General features: G+C 37.0%; 1 protein-coding gene across 1 annotated transcript in view; it reads left to right on the top strand.

Moving 5' to 3' along the window:
• The window catches only part of Heatr5b (HEAT repeat containing 5B), a 76,578-nt gene that overhangs the window by 24,141 nt on the left and 31,249 nt on the right, over positions 1-21,188 (top strand). The window contains exons 12-24 of the mRNA XM_042675478.1: positions 455-607; positions 1,910-2,009; positions 3,092-3,201; positions 4,539-4,702; positions 5,522-5,697; positions 7,438-7,543; positions 8,526-8,716; positions 10,553-10,712; positions 12,300-12,489; positions 14,466-14,635; positions 18,227-18,371; positions 18,647-18,886; positions 19,746-19,997. Of these exons, the coding sequence (XP_042531412.1) occupies positions 455-607; positions 1,910-2,009; positions 3,092-3,201; positions 4,539-4,702; positions 5,522-5,697; positions 7,438-7,543; positions 8,526-8,716; positions 10,553-10,712; positions 12,300-12,489; positions 14,466-14,635; positions 18,227-18,371; positions 18,647-18,886; positions 19,746-19,997 (2,157 nt within the window). The remainder of the gene's footprint in view (positions 1-454; positions 608-1,909; positions 2,010-3,091; positions 3,202-4,538; positions 4,703-5,521; positions 5,698-7,437; positions 7,544-8,525; positions 8,717-10,552; positions 10,713-12,299; positions 12,490-14,465; positions 14,636-18,226; positions 18,372-18,646; positions 18,887-19,745; positions 19,998-21,188) is intronic.

Genomic DNA, 21,188 nt, shown 5'->3' on the forward strand with positions numbered 1-21,188 from the left:
GAAACTCATGTTAATTCTAGGGATTAAAAAGTAGAATAGGGCTGGGAAGGTGGCTCAGTGGTAGAGCGTTTGCCTTGCATGCTCAAGGCCCAAGGATAGCACTCCACACACACACACACACACACACACACACACACACACACTTACTTTGAAACTCATGTTAATTCTAGGGATTAAGAAGTAGAATAGGGCTGGGAAGGTGGCCCAGTGGTAGAGCGTTTGCCTTGCATGCTCAAGGCCCTGGGTCCAATTCCTCAGCACCACATAAGAAAAAAGAAAAAAGCCAGAAGTGGCGCTGTGGCTCAAGTGGTAGAGCGCTAGCCTTGAGCTGAAGAGCTGAGGGACAGCGCCCAGGCCCAGAGTTCAGGCCCCACGACCGGACCCCCCCTCTCCCCCCCAAAAAAAGTAGAGTAAAATATGCTTACAGTTTTGTATTCTTTTTTATCTTGGTTAGGACCATCTGTTGTTCGATACCATCTGCCCAAGATGTTGTTATTGTGGCGAAATGTTTTCCCTCGTTCTTTAAAGGAATTGGAGGCTGAGAAGGCTCGGGGTGATTCTTTTACCTGGCAGGTAACTTTAGAAGGTCGTGCTGGAGCTTTATGTGGTAAGAACTTGAAAATATTGAACCTTCAAAATATTACTGAGGGACTTAGAAAGTGGCTCAGTGGTAGAGCCTTGCATGAATGAGGCCCTGGGTTTGATTCCTCAGTATACTACATAAGCAGAAAAAGCCAGAAGTAGTGCTGTGGCTCAAGTTGTAGAGCACTAGCCTTGAGCTCAAATGCTGAGAGACAGTACCCAGGCCCAGAGTTCAGGTCCCACGACTGGCAAAAAAAAAAAAAAATACTGAAATACTAAAATATATGCAAATGAAGGATAAGCACTTTTAGAACTTATTATTTTAATATCTAATGATAAATCCATACACTTGTAGACTGAGAGAGAAGCCCTATAGATAACTCCAGTTTCCTAGTAATTGGAATTATTTCAACCAGGTGCCTGTGGTAGTCTGGCTACTTAGGAGACTGAAATCTGAGTAACGTTGTTTGAAGTCAGCCTGAGTAGAAAAGTCTATGAGGTGCTTATATTCAATTAGCTACCAAAAAAAAAAAGCCAGAAGTGGAGCTGTGGCTCGTGGTTGAGTGCCTTGAGCAAAAGAAGCTCAGGGTCAACACCCAGGCTCTGAGTTCAAATCCTAGGACTGGCACACAAAAAAATGAAAATATTTCAGAAAAAAGAAATTTGAAGTACTAGAGTTACTCAGTTTCTAGTGAGTCTTTTCATAATGGAAAAAATACCTCTTTCTTTCTACATTGTCATCAAATCTGTAAACTGATACAGTGGTTTCATCAGCCTTACACAAATGATGGACACAGTTGCTTGGTGTGCAAGTTGGAAATTTACAGGAAAGGCTCAAGTTTTGTGTATTTGGTAACTAGAATTCATTAGTTTCATTAGAATTCATTCATTCCCTGTTTGTTTTTTCTCACACTGGGAGAGATACATACATTGGGGTGTTAGGGCAGGGTGGCAGCTGTGTTCCCACACACCTGAGAGGCCTTTCAGTCTTAGCTTTATTGCTAAAGAGCCAGTAAAGATATTTTTTTCTCACTGGACCATTCTAGTAATTTCTGGTTCTATCTGAATTCTTTGTAATCATCTTAATTCCCATATATGCAGATCTCCTTAAGACAAATCTCCCACTTCATTTGTGTCCATTCTTCCAGCCATTTGTAATGATTTTCTCTGGAGTTGTTACCTGTGTTCCTTTCAATTTGATATGATTTCAAAATATTTTATGATTAAAATAATATTTCATAGTATAAGTACTTTTATGCAATTTTTAAAGTATATTCAGGTTCACAAAAGCTGCTGTAAATCTGACTGTAAAATTTTTTTTTTCTAGCCATGAGGAGTTTTGTTGCACACTGTCCTGAGCTCCTAACTGAAGATGTGATTCGGAAATTAATGACCCCTATTGAATGTGCCATGACTATGATGTCACAGTAAGTATAAACAATTATAACAGGGTACCATCCTGTTTTATGTATTAACAAATTAAAACTTCATTTAAGCATATTTTATACTTCCTTTAAGAGTCTTATTTAGGGGACTGGGAAGGTGGCTCAGTGGTAGAGCGCTTGCCTTGCATGCTTGAGGCCCTGGGTTCGATTCCTCAGCACCACATAAGTAAAAAGAAAAAAGCTGGAAGTGGCGCTGTGGCTCAAGTGGTAGAGTGCTAGCCTTGAGCTGAAGAGCTGAGGGACAGCTCCCAGGCCCAGAGTTCAGGCCCCATGACTGGACCCCCCCCCCCCCCAAAAAAAAAAAAGTCTTATGTAGAACTTACACAAAACTGAATTTTTGCAAAAGTGACTTTTTAAGAACTATTTCTTTTTTTCTTTTCTTTTTTTTCTTGTCAGTCGTGGAGCTTGAACTCTGGGCCTGGGTGCTGTCTCTCAGCTCTTCAGCTCAAGGCAAGAGCTCTGCCACTTGAGCTCTAGAGCACAGTGCCACTTCTGGTTTTCTGGTAGTTAATTAGAGATAAGAATGTCATGGGCTTTCCTGCCCCCGCTGGCCTTGAACCACAGTCTGCAGATCTCAGCTTCTGAGTGGCTAGGATTACAGGTGTGAGCCACTGATACCTGGCTTAGAATTTCTGATGTTAATTAAAGTATAAATGTACGCTCGTGGCCGGTGGCTTACACCTGATCCTAGCTACTCAGAAGGCTGAGAATTGAGGATCTTGGTTCAAAGACAGCCTGGCAAGAAAATCTGTGAGACTCTTATCTCCAGAAAACTGGGAGAGGAGCTGTGGCTCAAAGTGGTAGAGTGTTAGCCTTGAGCAAAAGAGCTCAGGGACAGAGCCCAGGTCCTGAGTTCAAGCCCCAGGACCGACTAAGAAAAAAAAAATATATGTATATAAATGTATTTTAACATGTTTCTGCTGCCAGTGGTAAATATCATAAAATAAAGTGAATGTGTGTGATACTTATCAATGTACTTTGACATTACATCAATATATTGCCAAACATTAATAGGTAATGCTTATTCTACAAAGCTGATCTTAACTGTGCTTTTGCTATTTTAGCATTCCATCTGTAATTAAAGCCCATGGAGCACATCTGAAAGCTAGTGCAGCAATGGTCCGTTTAAGACTTTATGATATCTTGGCTTTGTTACCTCCCAAAACTTACGAAGGTAAAAAAAACTTGAAGTATCTGATAAAAATTCTTCAATATGCTCTTACAGTTCCTCAGTGTTAAAAGAGTCTGACCAGAATCCCATGGAACCAATTTGGAAAAAAAGGCCACTGTTGTACAAAAGTTCAAGTAAAGGCGTTCACTCTTTTTTTTTTCTTTTTTTTTCTTTTTTTTAAGGAGCTCACTCTTGTTGATGTTTTACTGTGTTCTAGTTGCCATTCCAAGTCCTTTACTTATATTAGTTTTATGATTCTAAAACTTAGCTTATGAGTTAATAACAAAGAATCCCAGACAGACCAAGATAATGTAACTTCTCTGAGTCAGAGCTAGTAAATAGCTAAGCTTGGATTGAGATTTAGCTGGTTTATCTTCAGTATCTGAACTTTCAATTAATATCTTAAACTGTTTCATATACATTGTAATATATCCTATAATTTAGGAACCTGAAGGGAGACTTAGTAATATACTTTGTAGAAATAAAACATTATGTAAAATATTAATATTAAATAACTATGCCTGAGAATTTTAGTAGCTGTAGTTCAGTATTTGCATGACATTGGCAATGAGCAGTAATTAATGTTGTGTAGCATTTTTTGTATTTAAAATAAAAGATTTATCTTCTGTGTTTTTTCTTAAGGCATATACAATAATAAAAAGTGACATTTTATATACTAAAAGATGTATTAAAATATTTAATATAATTTTGCATGTATTAACCAAGTCCCAGATGCACATAAATTTTATTGATAGTTACTTATAAAACTTTAAATGGTGGCATATACCCTAGTCTCAACTACCTATGAAACTGCGACAAGAGGATCATTTCAGCCCAAAGAGTTCTGGCCAGACATAGTGAGACCCCCCATCTTTTGTTGGGTAAGGGGGATGTTCCTGAGGCTTGAACTTCCTGAGGCTTGAACTCAGTGCATGGGTGCTGTCCTTAGTTTTGTTTGCTCAAAGCTACATTCTACCACTTAAGTCACAGCTCTACTTCTGGACTTTGGGTGGTTAATTGGCAATAAGAATCTAATGGGCTTTTCTGCCCAAGCTGGCTTTGAATCCTCAGATCTCAGCCTCCTGAGTAGCTAAGATTATAGGTGTGAGACACCAATGCCCCACTGAGACCCATCTTTAAAAAAAGAAAAATTAGGGCTGAGAGCATGGCTTAAGTGGTAGAGCACTTTCCTAGAACATGTGAGTCCCTAAGTTCAAAACCCTTACCATTAAAAAAATAGATTTTTTTAAAAGAGGGAATATATACTTACTTTATTCTTGTTAAGCGTATTGTAGTTTTCATGAAAATTATAATTTTTAATCTGAAGATTTTTTTTGTAGGATCGTTCAATGCACTTCTTAGGGAACTGGTGGCCGAATTCACTTTGACTGACAACTCAGCCAACACAACTACCTCCCTCCTCCGATCCCTCTGCCACTATGATGACAGTGTTCTTCTCGGTTCCTGGCTTCAAGAAACTGATCATAAATCAATTGAAGACCAGGTAGTAAGCCTTAAGGGAAAATGAAATGCCAGATTAACCTAAAACAAGGGTCCTAATATACTTTTTTCATTTAAAAGAGAATATCACGTACTAAGTTTAATTTTCATTTAACTTTTTTAGACACAGATAGAATCATGATGGTAGATAGGTGATGAAAAATATAAAAAGTAGAATTTGGCAAATTGTGTTTATTTAGTATTGTTTGTGTGATATCCTATGTTAGTTGTAGCAAAATTAATTGTAACTGGTTTTTGATGCTTTCACTCATTGGCTGGTGCTGTATGACTTGAGGTATGCCTCCAGCAGGTTGGAGAGGAATGAGAGAGTGACTAGACTATAAGTTTAGCAACTATTTTGCCCACTGAGTATACCATTTTTTAAGTGTGCTTTTTAAAAAGATCAAAAGCCCTCTTTTAAGTTTTTTTTGTGGGCTTAGGTATTGCTTATATTATTTTGTTTACACATCAAAGTAGGTTGTATAAAAATGTTTCAGAATGAGTAAAACTTTTCTTAAAATCCTATATATTGTTATTAATGGTAATTGTTTTTTTAATGGCCAAAATGTATTTTTGTTTTTAAAGAAGTTTAGATACAGTGATTCTTTTTTTCTTTTTCTTTTTCTTTTCCCTTTTTTTGTCTAAGACTGGGATTCCAGCTGGCTATCTGCTCATTGCCTGGCCTTTTACCATTGGACTACTCTCAAACCTGCAATCACTGGTTTTTAATTAGTTTTCTGTCTTATGCCCAGCTTCATATCTAATTCTTAGCAAGTAAATTTTCTAAATTAGTTTTAAGTAACTTTCATGTTACTCTTTGCAGCTCCAGCCAAATAGTGCATCTGGAAGTGGGGCTCTGGAACATGACCCTTCCTCTATTTATTTACGAATACCTGCTGGAGAAGCTGTACCTGGTCCTCTCCCTCTTGGAGTCTCAGTCATTGATGCCTCTGTGGCTCTTTTTGGTGTTGTGTTTCCTCATGTTTCTTACAAACACCGGTTAGTATCAAGTCAATGAGGTAGTTTTAGCCAAATGTAAACTATATTCATACAGTAGATTTTTGTGAGCTACAACTAAAACAATACTTTCATAAATTTGCTAACACAAGTGATATGTACATGATAAATTGTATGCAGCAGAGTCTACATAGTTTGAAAATTCAGTTTTAGCTCTGTGTCCTTGCCTTTGGTATTCATTTTATTGTGGACTATGTCTTGAATTGCAACATTTTCATCAGAATGGTTTGTTTGGAAATTTTGAGTCAACTAGGTCTTTAATTAAAGGTATCAGTTTGATAATTCTGTTATTGTACAATTGTATAGGTGATGAGCTTATTCTGTAATAAGATTGGTCTCTGAGGTATGGTTCAAGTCTTGAACTTGGGGAACTAAGATACCAAAAGCATTTGGTGTGCTATATTTGATATTCACAATCACTATCCCTAACTTGAGTAGGCATTTTTTTATATTCTTGATTTTCTAAAAGAGAAAAGAAAAATGAATTACTGAAAGGCCTTCAAGATAATGTAAAAATTTTAGGCCAGCTATTTGGGAGGCAGACATTAGGAGGATGGAGGTTTAAGGATAGTTTAGGCAAAAGGTTAATGAGATCTTATTTCAGTCAATAAGCTAGGTGTGGTGGCATGGATCTATGATCTCAGCTTTGTGGTATGCCTAAGTAAGAGGATTGTGACCCCACAGGTCTGGTCAAAAAAGTACAAGACACTGCCTGAAAAATATCTAAGCAAAAAAGAGTGTTCAGGGTCACAGCTTAAGTGGTTAAGTAAGTTTAGGACCCTTAGTCTGAGTTTCAGTACCACAATCAATCAATTAGTATGTGAAAGATATTCTATCTTTAAATATGTAACACACATATATATTACTTGATTTAAATTGTTTTTCGTATCTAAGATTTAATTATGACATTTTGTCTTGCCCAGATATATGAATATTTGGTTGAAATTAAGCACTGCCAATACTCTCAGCAATCCAGGAGGCTGAGATCTAGAAGATCAAGGTTTGAAGCAAGCCAGGCAGAAAAGTCCAAGAGATTGCATCTCTAGTTGACCAGCAAAAATGCTAGACTGGAAGTGTGGCTTAAATAGTAGAGTGCTAGCTGTGATCAATGAGACTACACTACCCTGAGTTTAATCCCTAATATTGGTACAAAAGAAACAAAACAATAAACTGATCAAAACTAAATATTACTTGAAATGTACTAGTAGCTTCTGAACTTAAGATATGAGATACCCTTTTCTTCTATATAAGATTATTTTAACAATATGCCACAATTTTCATTTTTGTATTAAAAATAATCTACATAGCTTGGTGCTGGTGCCTATGACTTATGTCTTAATTCTAGCTGCCCAGAAGATTGAGGTTCAAAACGAGGCAGGACAGACAAATCTGTTAGACTCTTTTTATCTCCAATTAACTAGCAAAAGTTTGGACCTAAAGGTGAGACACAAGTATTAGAGCACCAACTGTAAGCAAAAAATTGAGAGAGAGCTTGGGGCCCTGAGTACTGATACCTCACCCCCACTTCCCCAAATATACACGGTTAATTACATGATTATATATTTATGAGGAAGAGCTATGGGTTTGGATCAGCCATGAGAGTGAGACACAAAATAGACAGTATGGGATATTATTTGCTAAACAATTGGTGTATTTACCTCTGTCTTTTAGATAATACTTGAAAAAATTATTGCTAATGAGAACTTTATCCTTTTATTGCAGATTGCAAATGTTGGATCACTTTGCTGAATGTGTTAAACAAGCCAAGGGTGTTCGCCAGCAAGCTGTGCAGCTTAATATATTCACTGCTGTTCTTAGTGCATTAAAGGTATTTGCCAGTGGCTCATGCCTGTAATCTCAGCTACTCAGGAGGCTGAGATCTGAGGATTGCAGATAAAAGCCAGCCTTGGCAGGAAAGTCCCTGACACTCTTATCTTTAATTAACCACCAGAAAACTGGAAGTGGCATGTGGCTGTGGCTCAAGTGGTAGAGCACTCTCCTTGAGCCGAAGAGCTGAGGGACAGTGTCCAGGGCTAGAGTTCAGGCCCCTTGACCAACCAAAAAAAAAAAAAAAAGTGATCATGATCTGCCTTAGTGGTTGGGAGAATAAGGAGCTGTAATATCGTATGGGTTCATTTTTCTTCGTAGGTATGCTGTTGTTAACATTTTTCTCTGGTATCATAACTTACATTTTTGTTTCAAGTAAGTAAATTTAAATTCCCGAACAGTAAGAAGAGCAAGACCAGACATTTGCATTTAGTATGATGAACAAACTGTATGAAGTTAGTTGCTGATTATTCTTTGTGGAATTTGGTCTTTACATATATACTGATTATGGTTGTAAGACATAGTTATCTTTTGTTGAATTTTTATACAAATGAATTAGTATTTCACTTCTCAGATCTTCTCTTTCCTTTAACTTAGAGTGATAAATTCCAGTCAGTTAAATAGTAGTCAGCTTAATAATAGAATATTCTTTATATACAAGAGCAGCATTTAGATATTAATCTTTGGATTAAAAAATCTCCAAGGATTGTTGGTTTTATGATTAATTTGCCTATTAGCTATGTTATTTATCTTGTTTTAAAATCATATTTAGGAAAGTGATTATTGTCAATTTAACAAGTACTAATTATAGATATAGAATATCTATATGATAGTGAACAGAAGAAAATAATGTATGAAGATATATGTATTTTTTAAAATAATGTATGAAGATATATGTATATTTTTTAAAATTGTAGTGTGTATTTTCTTTTATTTGACTGAAATATAAACTATCATAATTATTATTTTTGGAATCAATGTAGGGCTTAGCTGAAAATAAAAGTACTTTAGGACCCGAAGAGGTTCGAAAATCTGCTCTTACACTGGTTATGGGCGCTCTTGATAATCCCAACCCCATCTTACGGTGTGCAGCAGGAGAAGCTCTTGGGAGAATGGCTCAGGTGGTGGGAGAAGCAACTTTTATTGCTAGAATGGCCCAATATAGCTTTGACAAGTAAGTGGAATTTTTTTTTTACCAAAAAATAAGTTTCTCTCTTTTAAGTAATAAATCATTGTGTACTAGACTATGGATTTCCCATCTGGTATAGCTTATGATGGTATTTTATGTTTTTCACAATGATGCCAATGTGCAGTTTATTGAAGGTTCAGTTCTTTTTTTGGGGGGGGGAAGGGGGTCCAGTCGTGGGGCCTGAACTCTGGGCCTGGACTCTGTCCCTCAACTCTTCAGCTCAAGGCTAGTTCTCTACCACTTGAGCCACAGTGCCACTTCCGGCTTTTTTTTTCTTTTTGTTTATGTGATGCTGAGGAATTGAACTCAGGGCCTCATTAATGCAAGGCAAGCGCTCTACCACTGAGCCACCTTCCCAGCCCAGATTCAGCTCTTGAATCTTGGAAAAGTCTAACATGTTAGGTACTTCTGCTATGGGGAGTTGTCTCATCCAGCTCTTGGAACCAAGAAGGTTAGTCAGGGCTTCTCAGGTAAGTTCACTCACTTAAGAGAGGCTCTGCATCATTTTTTTCTTCCATCTGCTTCCATTTACCACCACTACTCTTTCTATGAATTGCTTTTTAGAATAAATCTCTCTTTTTTTTTTTTGTCAGTCATGGGGCTTGAACTCTGGGCCTGGGCACTGTCCCTTAGCTCTTTAGCTCAAGGCAGCACTCTACCACTTGGGCCAAGTTATTATCTCATATTATTCTCTTATTATAGACACAGTTAATCATAGCTTTCAGGATTTCTTTGTTAATTTTAAAGAATTTTCTCAGAGATATAAATAAATATGATTAACACAATAAGACAGGTTAGAAATGGTGGCTCATGCCTATGAGGCCAGCTAATCGAGATGGCAGAGGTTGGAAAGATTATGGTTCAAAGCTAGGCCAGGCAAAAAGTGAGACTCTCATCTCAACAAATAGGCTGAATGTGGTAGAGCAAGTCCTTGATCACAGGGTAGGAGGATTATGGCATCAGCCTGACTCCTGGCAAAAATACTAGATCCTACCTGAAAAATAACCAGCAATAAAGGCTGGGGCATGAAGATAAGATGTAGTTATTACTAACTGTGAAGTTGGTGATCAAATACTTAAGTGGAAAAGTTTAAAAAAGTGTTTAAGCCAGTGGCTCACACCTGTAATCCTAGCTACTCAAGAGGCTGAGATCTGAGGATCATGGTTTGAAGCCAGTCCAAATAGGAAAGTCTAAGAGACTCTTATCTCCAGTAAACCACTCAGGAAAAGCTGAAAGTTGTGTTCTGGCTTAAGTGGTAGAGTGCTAGCCTTGAGCAAAAGAATCTCAAGGACAGAGCCTAAACTCAGGATTCAAGCCTCAGGACTAGCAAAAATAAGTTTAAGAACTAGCACTTGAATTATATACCATTTTATTACATAGTACAAAACCACATCATGATCATAAATAAGAGACAGTGGGACTCAATGATTGTTATATAGTAATCCTGAAAAAAGTATTTTCTGAATTCATTTGAGAATAGCTTTCCTTGTCTTTTCACACAGTGGCAGACTAGCTGGGCATAGAATAATGGCCCAGTGTGTTGTTTGAATTCCTGAGGGTAAAATGAGCAAGCTAAGGCATTCATAGACACTTAATCTTCTGCAGGATGCCTTCTGATTAGTTTTACTCGTTCCAAGTATTTCCAAGTGACACTTAAATTACTCTTCTGTGTTATGTTATGGGAATGAAAAATCAAGTATCATGATTATAATTTTTCTTACTTTCCAGACTCTTTCTTTTTTCTGTATGTGACTTTGTGTGTTTTTTAATGCTAGAAGAAAATAGAGAAATCCATCCCTGAAGCATGATCCTTTTTTTCAGGTTGAAGTCAGCTCGAGATGTTGTGTCTAGAACTGGCCATTCATTGGCCCTTGGCTGCTTGCATCGTTACGTTGGTGGCATAGGCTCAGGACAGCACCTGAAGACCAGTGTCAGCATTTTATTGGCTCTAGCACAAGATGGTACATCCTCTGAAGTTCAGGTAGAGATGTATTTTTTTAATTACAAAAACTTTTAGGGCTGGGAATGTGGCGCAGTGGTAGAGTGCTTGCTTAGCAGTCATGAAGCCCTGGGTTCAATTAATCAGTACCACATACACAGAAAAGACCAGAAGTGTCACTGTATCAAGTGGTAGAGTGCTAGCCCTGAGCAAAAGAAGCCCAGGAACAATGCTCAGGCCCTGAGTTCAAGGCCCAGGACTGGTCAAAAAAAACCCCAACACTTTTAATAATGATTTTAGGAAAATTATTTGCTCTATAAAATAATAGTGACATTGATAAGTTGTTTGGAAAGATGTATTATGTTCTTGTTCTTTTATTTTGTTTTAGAACAAAACATTATTTATAATAGAATATTGACAATATTTTACTTTTCACTCAAATTATATATTTTTTTGTTTGTCATAGGACTTGAACTCAGGGCCCTGGGCATTGTCCCTGAGCTTTTTTACTCAAGGTTAACATTCTACCACTTTGAGCCACTGCACTACTTCCAGATTTCTAGTGGTTAATTGGAGATAAAAGTCTCACAGACTTTCCTGTCCAGGCTGGCTTTGAACTAAGATCCTCAGATCCCAGCCTCCTGAGTAGCTAGGGTTACAGGTGTGAGTCGTCGGCACTTAGCTTACATTTGTACTTCAACATACTCAGAAATACAATTCTTAAAGTCATTTTTGCAAAAATTCAATTTTGTGTGATTTCTACATAAGACTCTTAAAGGAAGTATAAAATATGCTTAAATAAAATTTTAGTTTGTCAATACATAAAACAAGATGGTGCCCTGTTGTAATTGTTTACTTACTGTGACATCATAGTCATGGCACATTCAGCAGAGGTCATTAATTTCTGAATTACATTTTCTGTTAGGAGCTCAAGACAATATGCAACAAAACTCCTCATTGCTCACAGACTTTACTGCCCAGGCCAGTTTGAACTGTGATCCTCAGATCTCAACCTCCCGACTAGCTAGGATTACAGGCATGAGCCACTGGCACCCAGCCTTCACTTAAACTAGAATTATTGCTTTATTACTTTATTATCCTTTGAATTTGTTTTTCTTTTTTTGTATTTCCTTACATTGTTAGCTTGATGAATCCTTCCCCAATTCAGGTACTGGGTTTTTAATCCACAGCCTTGAACTAGCTCAGCTCACTTGCTCAGCTAGCACTCTACCACTTGAGCCATGCTTCCAATTATTAAGAAGATGGAACCTCATTGAATCTTTTGCCTGAGCTGGCTTTAAACTGAGATCCTCAGGCTCATTCTCCTAAGTAACTAGGATTGCAGACATGAGCTACCAGTGCTTGGCTCAAGTTTTTTAGTTACCATCTTTTTATTTCCTCTTCCTCTTAAATTCCTTTTGTCTTTATGTTTCTCCTTACATAACACATGCAAATAAGTATAACCCCAGTGAGCACTGAAGCATGTGTTGTAGTAGACTATAATCATGGTTTCCAAGTTCATGTTAATGTGCTAAAAATATGAAAGGATACAAGGATGTAACAATTCAGTATACTTAATTCAGTTTGTTCTCATTTCCTTATAACTGAAATAGTTGAATTTCATTCTAGACTTGGTCTCTTCATTCACTCGCCTTGATAGTGGATTCGAGTGGCCCAATGTATCGTGGCTATGTGGAGCCCACGTTATCTTTAGTTCTTACCTTGTTGCTCACAGTTCCTCCTTCACATACAGAAGTACATCAGTGTCTTGGGAGATGTTTGGGTGCTATCATAACTACTGTTGGCCCTGAACTGCAAGGTAAGTAAAACTATCAAAGAAACTAGATGATTGCTATTTTTTTTAATATTCTGAATGCTGATATCACATTGCTTGAAGACATTTTGTGATAATTTTTTTAATCTACTGAATATCTTTGTTTTTAAGTTCTAGCACTCAACATTTTGCCTTTGCTATTTTAAAAAAATATGTACAACATACCTATTCCATGCAGGTATTTTTTAAATTTTAAAGGAGGTAAAACATTTTTTTCAATGAAATTTTACTTAGGATCCATTGAAAGTAAAGTAAAACACATTTCTATTTGTTTTCATGGAGTTTGATTCACTCTGGTTTTGAACACAGTGTCAGGAACATAGTTTGAAAAATTACTCCTTTATGAAGCAGGTAATAGTGCCCTATTTTTCTATGGGGAGGAAAGCTCAGAGAAGATCATTTGTCTAGTGTTAGCAGATGAGTGGTACATTTGTATTATTCTTACTGCTCGGAACTAATTCTATCAATGGCTAAACACTGAAATCAGCAGTTTATTGTGAATATATACTGAATATGAATATATAAAGTTTGTTTTGAATTTTCCCTTTTCCCCCACTCTCCCAGTTATTAAATGCTTTCAATGGGAAAACTTTTTTTTCTTTCCTTGACTGGTACTTGAACTCAGGTCTGCTGCTTTTTTTTCAACTGCATTTTTTATTTTTTGTCTTTTCTTTTTTGGTTCTGTGAATTGAAGAAGACATTGCACTTTCTAGGCAAGCGTTTTGCCACTGAGCTACATACATCCTAGCCTGGATCTGATACTTTTGCTCAGGCTCCCATGTGCCCTAGACCTCCAGTCCTTCAGACAAGCTTTTCATCAATATTTACTTCATTTAATTCTGATAGTGCAGAAACACACATTATCCCAATTGTTCAAACGAAGCGCTAATATTGGAAGAGGTTAAGAACTTTCCCAAGGTTATATATGTATATATGATTCATTCTTTGGTCTTCTAAGATGATATTTATATGTATGCACGATGAAAAAATTATTAAACTTATATTTAGTAATCAAATTATTATATATGCAGTATACAATAAAATTTTCCCAATTCTGTAGAAATTTTCATTAATCTTTTCTTTTTTTTTTTCTTGGTTGGTTGTGGGGCTTGAACTCTGGGCCTTGGTGCTGCCCCTGAGCTCTTCAGCTTAAAGCAAGTGCTCTACCACTTGAGCCACAGTACCACTTCTGGTTTTCTCTTGATTAATTGGAGATAAGAGTCTCATGGACTTTCCTGCCCAGGCTGGCTTTGAACTGCGTTCTTCAGATCTCCTGAGTAGCTAGGATTACATGTGTGAGCCACCGGAGTCCAGCAAAATTTTAATTAATCTTACCAGAAAAATATTTGAAGTTATGTATTGGAAGTAATAGTAGTGGTTGAACAGAGAATGAGAAAACTGGCTTTTCAAAATTTAGCTTTTTAAAATAAAGCAGTAACATTTGTAAAAATAAAATCATTTATCAGAAATATGTGTGGGTATATATATATATATATGTATATATATATATATATATGTATATATATATATATATATATTATATAGTTAAATAAAAGACAGATGGGTTGTTTTTAGTTCCAGTCCTGGGGCTTCAGCTCAGGGCTGGCTAATCTTCTTGAGCCAGAGCTCTTCTTTTGGCTTTTTGGTGGTTAATTGAAGATAAGAGTCTTACGGACTTCCCTGTCCCAACTGGCTTCAAACCTCAATCCTCAGATCTAAGTTCTTTTGAGTAGCTAGAATTACATGAGTGAAACACCGGTGCTGGTGACAGATGTATTTTTGTTACCCAAATATAGTTGTGTTTTACAGTTACTTTAATGAACTTTGCAGACTTTTGGTTTTTAAAGTCTATGTAATAATTAGAACAAAGGGTTATTTAGAAGGTAATTATTTTCTAGGAGGTGTTTTAGTGATACTAATAAAATAATTGTACTTTACTTTTTCTTTCATTTTTCTACTAGGAAATGGAGCAACAATTTCTACTATTCGTTCTTCTTGTCTGGTGGGTTGTGCAATCACCCAGGACCATTCTGATTCTCTTGTTCAGGCAGCTGCCATCTCTTGCCTTCAGCAGCTGCATATGTTTGCCCCACGACATGTCAACCTATCCAGTCTTGTTCCTAGCCTTTGTGTAAGTATGAAGCTGTTTTATTCACTGATTTATTCTGGGAGCCTTTACATTTCTTTCCAAAGAGAACAAACTGGATCAAAAGAAAATATATTTCCTTGGTTGTGAGTTCTGAGGCATAGGCATCAATAATCATTTCATAACTATTTGTTTTATTCACAGGTTAGCCTTTTTTGTGTGCCAGTTCTAGAGCTTGAACTCAGAACCTGGGCACTGTCCTTCAGCTTTTGTTCTCAAGGCTAGTGCTCTACCACTTGAGCCACAGGTCCGCTCATGGCTCTTTGGTGTTTAATTGGAGATAAGAGTCTCACAGACTTTCCTACCTAGGCTGACTTCAAACCTTGTTCCTCAGACCACAACCTCAATAGCTAGGATTACAGGTGTGAGTCACTGCACCCAGCTCTTTTTAAGCCTTCTAAAAAATACTTCAGTCAACTGTTTGTTTCTTAACTAAGAATGGGTCACAAATAGTCTTGCTTTTTAAAATTTTATTTCTTAAAGCTTGATTGGTAACTTCTGAGATTCTGTAGCTGTCATTACAGTCATCAATTTATCCATTTAATAGATATTTACTAATAGCCTCAGAAACCATAGTATTGGAGGTACGTTTGTGAGTGAGATGAGATCAAACTATTGTCATAGTAAGATTTATAGTTACAAAGAAAATAACAATAGCTATTTACAAACAAGATAAGAGCTAGCAAAGAATATAGGTCGGGTCATGTCATAATCTAGTTTAAGATATGACTTCTGAAAAATCCATGGGGTACAATTTACAAAATAAATAGGAGTTAATTTGCAGTTAATCATTAAGGGCACGATTGTAGACAGCATTTATTTGTAGTCAGAGGGGACAATAACAATTCAAGGTTCTCAAGTGACATACATTTAAAGAGCAATTCATCCTCTTCTCTCAGGCTTAACTAAGTAGTTAACTAAGTAGTTAAGCCAGAGAGAAGAGGAGAATCCCAGGCCGCAAGAATCAAGGTAATTAGCAAATGGAAGATTATGCAGGATTTCTATACATAGTATAAATTTATACTTTATTGTACAAGCAAAGGAAAAACATTAGGAAGGTTTTTTTTTACAGAGGAGTAACTTAATCAGATTTGTACCTTTTCCATTTGATTCTTTCTGCCTGATGAAAATGGACTCTGTATGGTAAAAATTATGATGTTCTACCATGGAGGTGATAATGCTTTGCTCTGAGCTGGTTGTAATAATAAGGAAAATTAAGTAGATTTGGATGGTATTTAGGAAGTAAATTTGACAGAATTTGTTCATCAATTGGCTATTGAAAGAAGAAAAGGGACATTGAGAAAAGGAAAAGGTTTAGGTTTCTGATTTGACCATTGTAATGAAATTTTCTGAGATTTGGTTAACTTTGAGGAGAAAGTTGGGATATCTGTAATGCAGTTTTAGCTATGTGAATAGTTACACAGGGCTGGAGCTCAGAAAAATAGAGATCTGGCAAGAGAAGTAAGTTTGGGTGAATAAGCATTTAGATGGCTACTGGAAATGTAGGAAAAAGTAAGATTATAAGAGAATAGAAGATGGAAGTGGTGCTGTTGCTGAAGTGGTAGAACACTAGCCTTGGGCTGAAGAGCTCAAGGACAGTGCCCAGGCCCAGAGTTCAAGCCCTACAACCAACCAAAAAAAAAAAAAGATTTAGAAAAAGAGAGCATAGATGATTTAGAAAAGAGAGAAGCAAACAAAGGAGAAGGAGAGATTAAAGGAAAGGTAGAGGTTATGTTGTTCATAGAAGCCAGTTGTTCATAGAACCAGTCAGCCAGTCAAGAGATCCAGTGAGAAGAGAGCTCTGAAATATCCTGTAACCAGGGGAGGAAAGTGCTGTGGTGAGAAGAGGAAAAGGCCATTCAGGGTAATAGGAAGGTTAAGAGTAGATACTACATTTAGAGTGGCTTGGGGCTGGGAAGTTGGCACAGTGGTAAAGCGCTTGCCTTGCATGCCTGAGGCCCTGGGTTCGATTCCTCAGCACCACATAAGCAAAAAGAAAAAAGCTGGAAGTGGCGCTGTGGCTCAAGTGGTAGAGCGCTAGCCTTGAGCTGAAGAGCTGAGGGACAGCGCCCAGGCCCAGAGTTCAGGCCCCGCGACCGGACCCAAAAAAAAAAAAAAAGACTGACAACATGCATTTAGAGTGGCTTTACTCAATAAGATTTGCTCCTGTTTTCCTTTATATTAGGAGGAATTCAGTCTATCTTGGACCATTTAGGAGTTTGAGTGAGCCACAGGCAGTACCAAATGTACATGACATGTTTACAAAAAACATCTACAAAGAAAATTACCAACTACTAGTATGTATCAGATTGCACATGCAACAAGATATTAAACATCCTTCCAAAAGCCATTGTCTGATACAAATTCTGAGGACATAGATGGCATCTCTTGAGCAAGATAGACTTGATAAGTACCTGATGCAATTCAAATGCAGATATTCACTCCTAAATTGTCTGGTTCCTTTCTCATTCTGTGGACATGGACCTGATAACACAGAGCACAAGAAGATCTAATAAAGTAATAACAGGACTTAATATGCATTACAGTGGTGTTTATCAGTAAGCCACATATTACACATTGAGCTTCCTCCATGGTAGCAAACTATAATGTTTCCAAGTTGATTTCCTTAGTGGAACATCAAGGATTTTATTACAAGGCATGTTAGAGCACTTTCCTGAACCTCCTCCAAAAGACTTGTGTGGGAAGATTATTGTCAGCTGATGAGGAAATAACATAGCAGACTAAACATGAGAAAAGGGCCATTCAACTGATGGTCTCTTTGGAACTTGCCAATAGTCTCTCATGCTGTCTTCATTAATCAGATACTTTGATGCTTACTAAGAAAAATAGTCTATACACATGGGCTTATTTAAAGTAATGAAAAAATTCAGATGTTTAAAACTTTCATGCCATTACCTCAGAAATGGCAATATTGTGTGATATTGTTTGTAATGCCTAAAACAAACGAAATGTGATTTTCTTTAGCAAATGTATTGAGAGGTAAATTATTTAATAACCTTTATTAAATAACATAAAAGTATTAAATATATTATAATATGTTTTTGAAAATGAACAAGTACTACTCTGAGTATTTTCTGTTCTGGCAGGCAGTTGAGATTTTTTTTAATTTTTTTTTGGTGTTACTTACATTTGAGTTTTGTGTGTTTAAAAATTTTAGAAGACAGCCAGATATATGTATAAAAATGAGATGGGTGAGGGAGAAGTGGGGGAGGAGGGAGAAGGAAGGGATAGTAGTAGAAAAACAAAGGAGGGGGGTAACAATACTTGATGAGAAATGTACTCATTACCTTACTGATGTAACTGTAACCTCGTTGTACAGCATCTTTACAAAAAATAAAATTAAAAAACTTGGGCAAAAAGTACTTCTGCATTTTCATCTAAGTAGATTAATGCTATTATTTTGCCAAAATACCATTTTTATTATATTTTAGACAACTGTGATCGCTAAAGGAGGAGCTTCTTGACAAATAGATGTTTTATCTCATACATATTAATTGGGTAAGTGTGTTAAAGAACTTCAGCTTAAATAATTGTCTGAATTGTTATGGTTTGCAGGTTCACTTATGTAGTTCCCATTTGTTACTTCGACGGGCAGCTGTGGCATGTCTCCGGCAACTTGCACAGAGAGAAGCAGCTGAAGTCTGTGAATATGCCATGAGTCTCGCCAAAAATGCAGGGGATAAAGAGAGCAGTGGTGGCAGTAAGTTTTCTTCTTTGTCTATATTCTTCTTGCTTAAATTTTTCAGTTTGAATATTGAATATTCTTATAAACCAGGATTTTATCCTTATTGTCAGATTAAAATTGACAATTTTAATTCTAAAATATATGAACTAGAGAGAGACAGTAGTTGTATTTTTAAGTTTCTGATTTTGTTGCTATTGTGAAATTACATGTAAGATTTAGTTTTTAGCATTATTGTTCTCTGTAGCACAACAAAATCTCATATAAATTCATTTGTACAAATTCTTTTTCAGATGTCAATCCTTTTGCACCTGGGGTTAGTTCTCAAAGTGACATCCATTGCCGACACCAGGGTGTTAATATAACAGAAACTGGCCTTGAAGGACTTCTGTTTGGAATGCTTGATCGGGAGACAGATAGGAAATTATGTTCTGATATTCATGACACACTGGGGCATATGCTTTCATCGCTGGCAGTAGAAAAACTTTCCCATTGGTTAATGCTTTGTAAAGATGTGCTGGCAGCTTCTAGTGGTATGTATTTAATAAGTATACATAAATTCTTAAAAAATGATAATCGTTTTGCTTCTGACAAATATACAAGCATATAATGATACATATAGGTATATACAGCTATGTAAATTTGTAGTTATATTTAAAAGTACTCATCATTTTCATCTATGAATCTTTGTAAAAATAGTAAAAGTTAAAATTATATTCCAAATGAATTTAGATTCCTTTTTTTTTTTGTCACTTGTGGGTCTTGAACTCTGTGCCTGAGCGCTGTCCCTCAGCTCTTCAGCTCAAGGGTAGTGTTCTACCACTTGAGCTACAGTGCCACTTCCGGTTTTCTGGTGGTTTATTGGAGATCAGAGTTTCACAGACTTTCCTGCTTCGGCTGGCTTTAAATTGTGATCCTCAGATCTCAGCCTTCTGAGTAACTAGGATTACAAGTGTGAGCCACCAGTGCCCGGCTTCCTTTCTTTTTGAAAATGTATTTCAAAATTTTTGAAAGCGGAAACTACATTAAATACCTTAAAATACCAGGTTTCAGGGCTGGGAAGGTGAGTAGGGGAGTGCTTACCTTGCATGCATGAGGCCCTGGGTTTGATTCCTCAGCACCACATAAACAGAAAAAGTCGGAAGTAGTGCTGTAGCTCAAGTGGTAGAGCGCTCACCTTGAGCTGAAGACCTGAGGGACAGCGCCCAGGCCGAGTTCAGGCCCATGACTGACCAAAAAAAAAAAAACCCACCAGGTTTCTTTATAGCATAACAGTATATAAATATTCAGATTGGTAATTTATCCTTTCCTCGTTTTTTGAGAATTAATGCTGCTCTATAGCACCATTTTTTTCCTCTATGTGTGGTGCTATCATCTTTATTTTCATTTTAGATATGAGTACTGCAACTCCTTTCAGTAGTGGAAAAGATGAAGAATCTGAAAAGAAAGATGAGATGGACGACGATACCATGTTTACCACACTAGGCGAGGAAGATAAGTCAAAGCCTTTTGTGGCACCTCGCTGGGCTACTCGGGTATTTGCTGCAGATTGCCTCTGTCGAATCATCCATCTATGTGAGAATGCAGACCAGGCTCACTTTGATCTTGCCATGGCGCGTTCTGCTAAACTACGAAATCCTAAAAGTAAATATAAAATCTATTCTTCTTTTCTTCAAAGTATCTTTTTAGGTATATTTATGTAGCATGCTTTTGGCCTATGCCTTTCATTGATTGTTAGTTGCCTTGCTTTTTATCTTAATTTTCTGTCTTCTGTTTATACAATTCACCCCATTTGGAAGAAAAGTTGAAGAAGGTGATCCAAAGACCCACAGGTGGTTGGATGGATGGATGGATGGATAGATTGGTAGATGAGTGGGTGGGTAGATTACAGATACATCTATTTGTTTAAGTTTATATTTCCACTAATTTTTTTCCTCTGTTGTGAGATTTATTCCTCTACATTTGGTAATTTTTTTTTAGTTGCCAGACATTGTAGAATTTATGTAAGTGCTAAATCTTTAAGTGTTTCTTTAATAGCACTGAACTGTGTTCTGGGATGTAATTTAATTATTGCACTTTGTATTATTTGAATTCCAATGGGACCTAATTTTAAGCAAGATCTAGAATAGGTTTTACTCTAGGGCTAAAAGAAAAGCTTTCCCTTTCTACTTCTATTCTCCTAAGATTTTTTTTCTTTCCATTTCGTGGGGTTAGGTTTCTTGACTACATATTTGAATTTTTCTGAAGTCAGAATTGGAAGAATCAGACTGTAGTTTGCATCTAGCCCACAGCTGTTTTTGTAAATAAAGTTTATTGGAACTCAGCATACTTTTGAATCTACATATCAGTGGTGACTACTTTTGTATTGTAAAACACCAGAATTGAATAGTTATATTGGAAATTATATGTCCTAGCCAGGTGCTGGTGGCTCATGTCTGTAATCCTAGCTACTCGGGTCTGAGATCTGAGGACTGTGGTTCAAAGCCAGCTACGAAAGGAAAGTCTTATCTCCAATTGGCTATGTAAAAAAGCTGCAAGTGGATCTATGGTTCAAGTGATAGAGCACTGGCCTTGAGTAAAAAAACCTCAAGGACAGTGCCCAGGCTCTTAGATCAGCCCCAGGAACGGGGGGGGGGGGGGGGGGGGGGGGGGGGGGAGACAGAGGGAAGGAGGGAGGGAGAGAAGAAAAGGGGGCGGGAGGGAATGATTATAACCTGCAAAACCAAAAATATTTACTATCTGGTCCTTTATATGATTCTGCCAACCTATGTTCTAAAAGAATGGTCTTGTTTGGAGAGACAGTTATATTAATTAAATATTTTGCTTCAGATGTCA

Source organism: Dipodomys spectabilis, unplaced genomic scaffold, assembly GCF_019054845.1.
Source record: "Dipodomys spectabilis isolate Male_0828 unplaced genomic scaffold, ASM1905484v1 ptg000026l, whole genome shotgun sequence".
NCBI lineage: Eukaryota > Metazoa > Chordata > Mammalia > Rodentia > Heteromyidae > Dipodomys > Dipodomys spectabilis.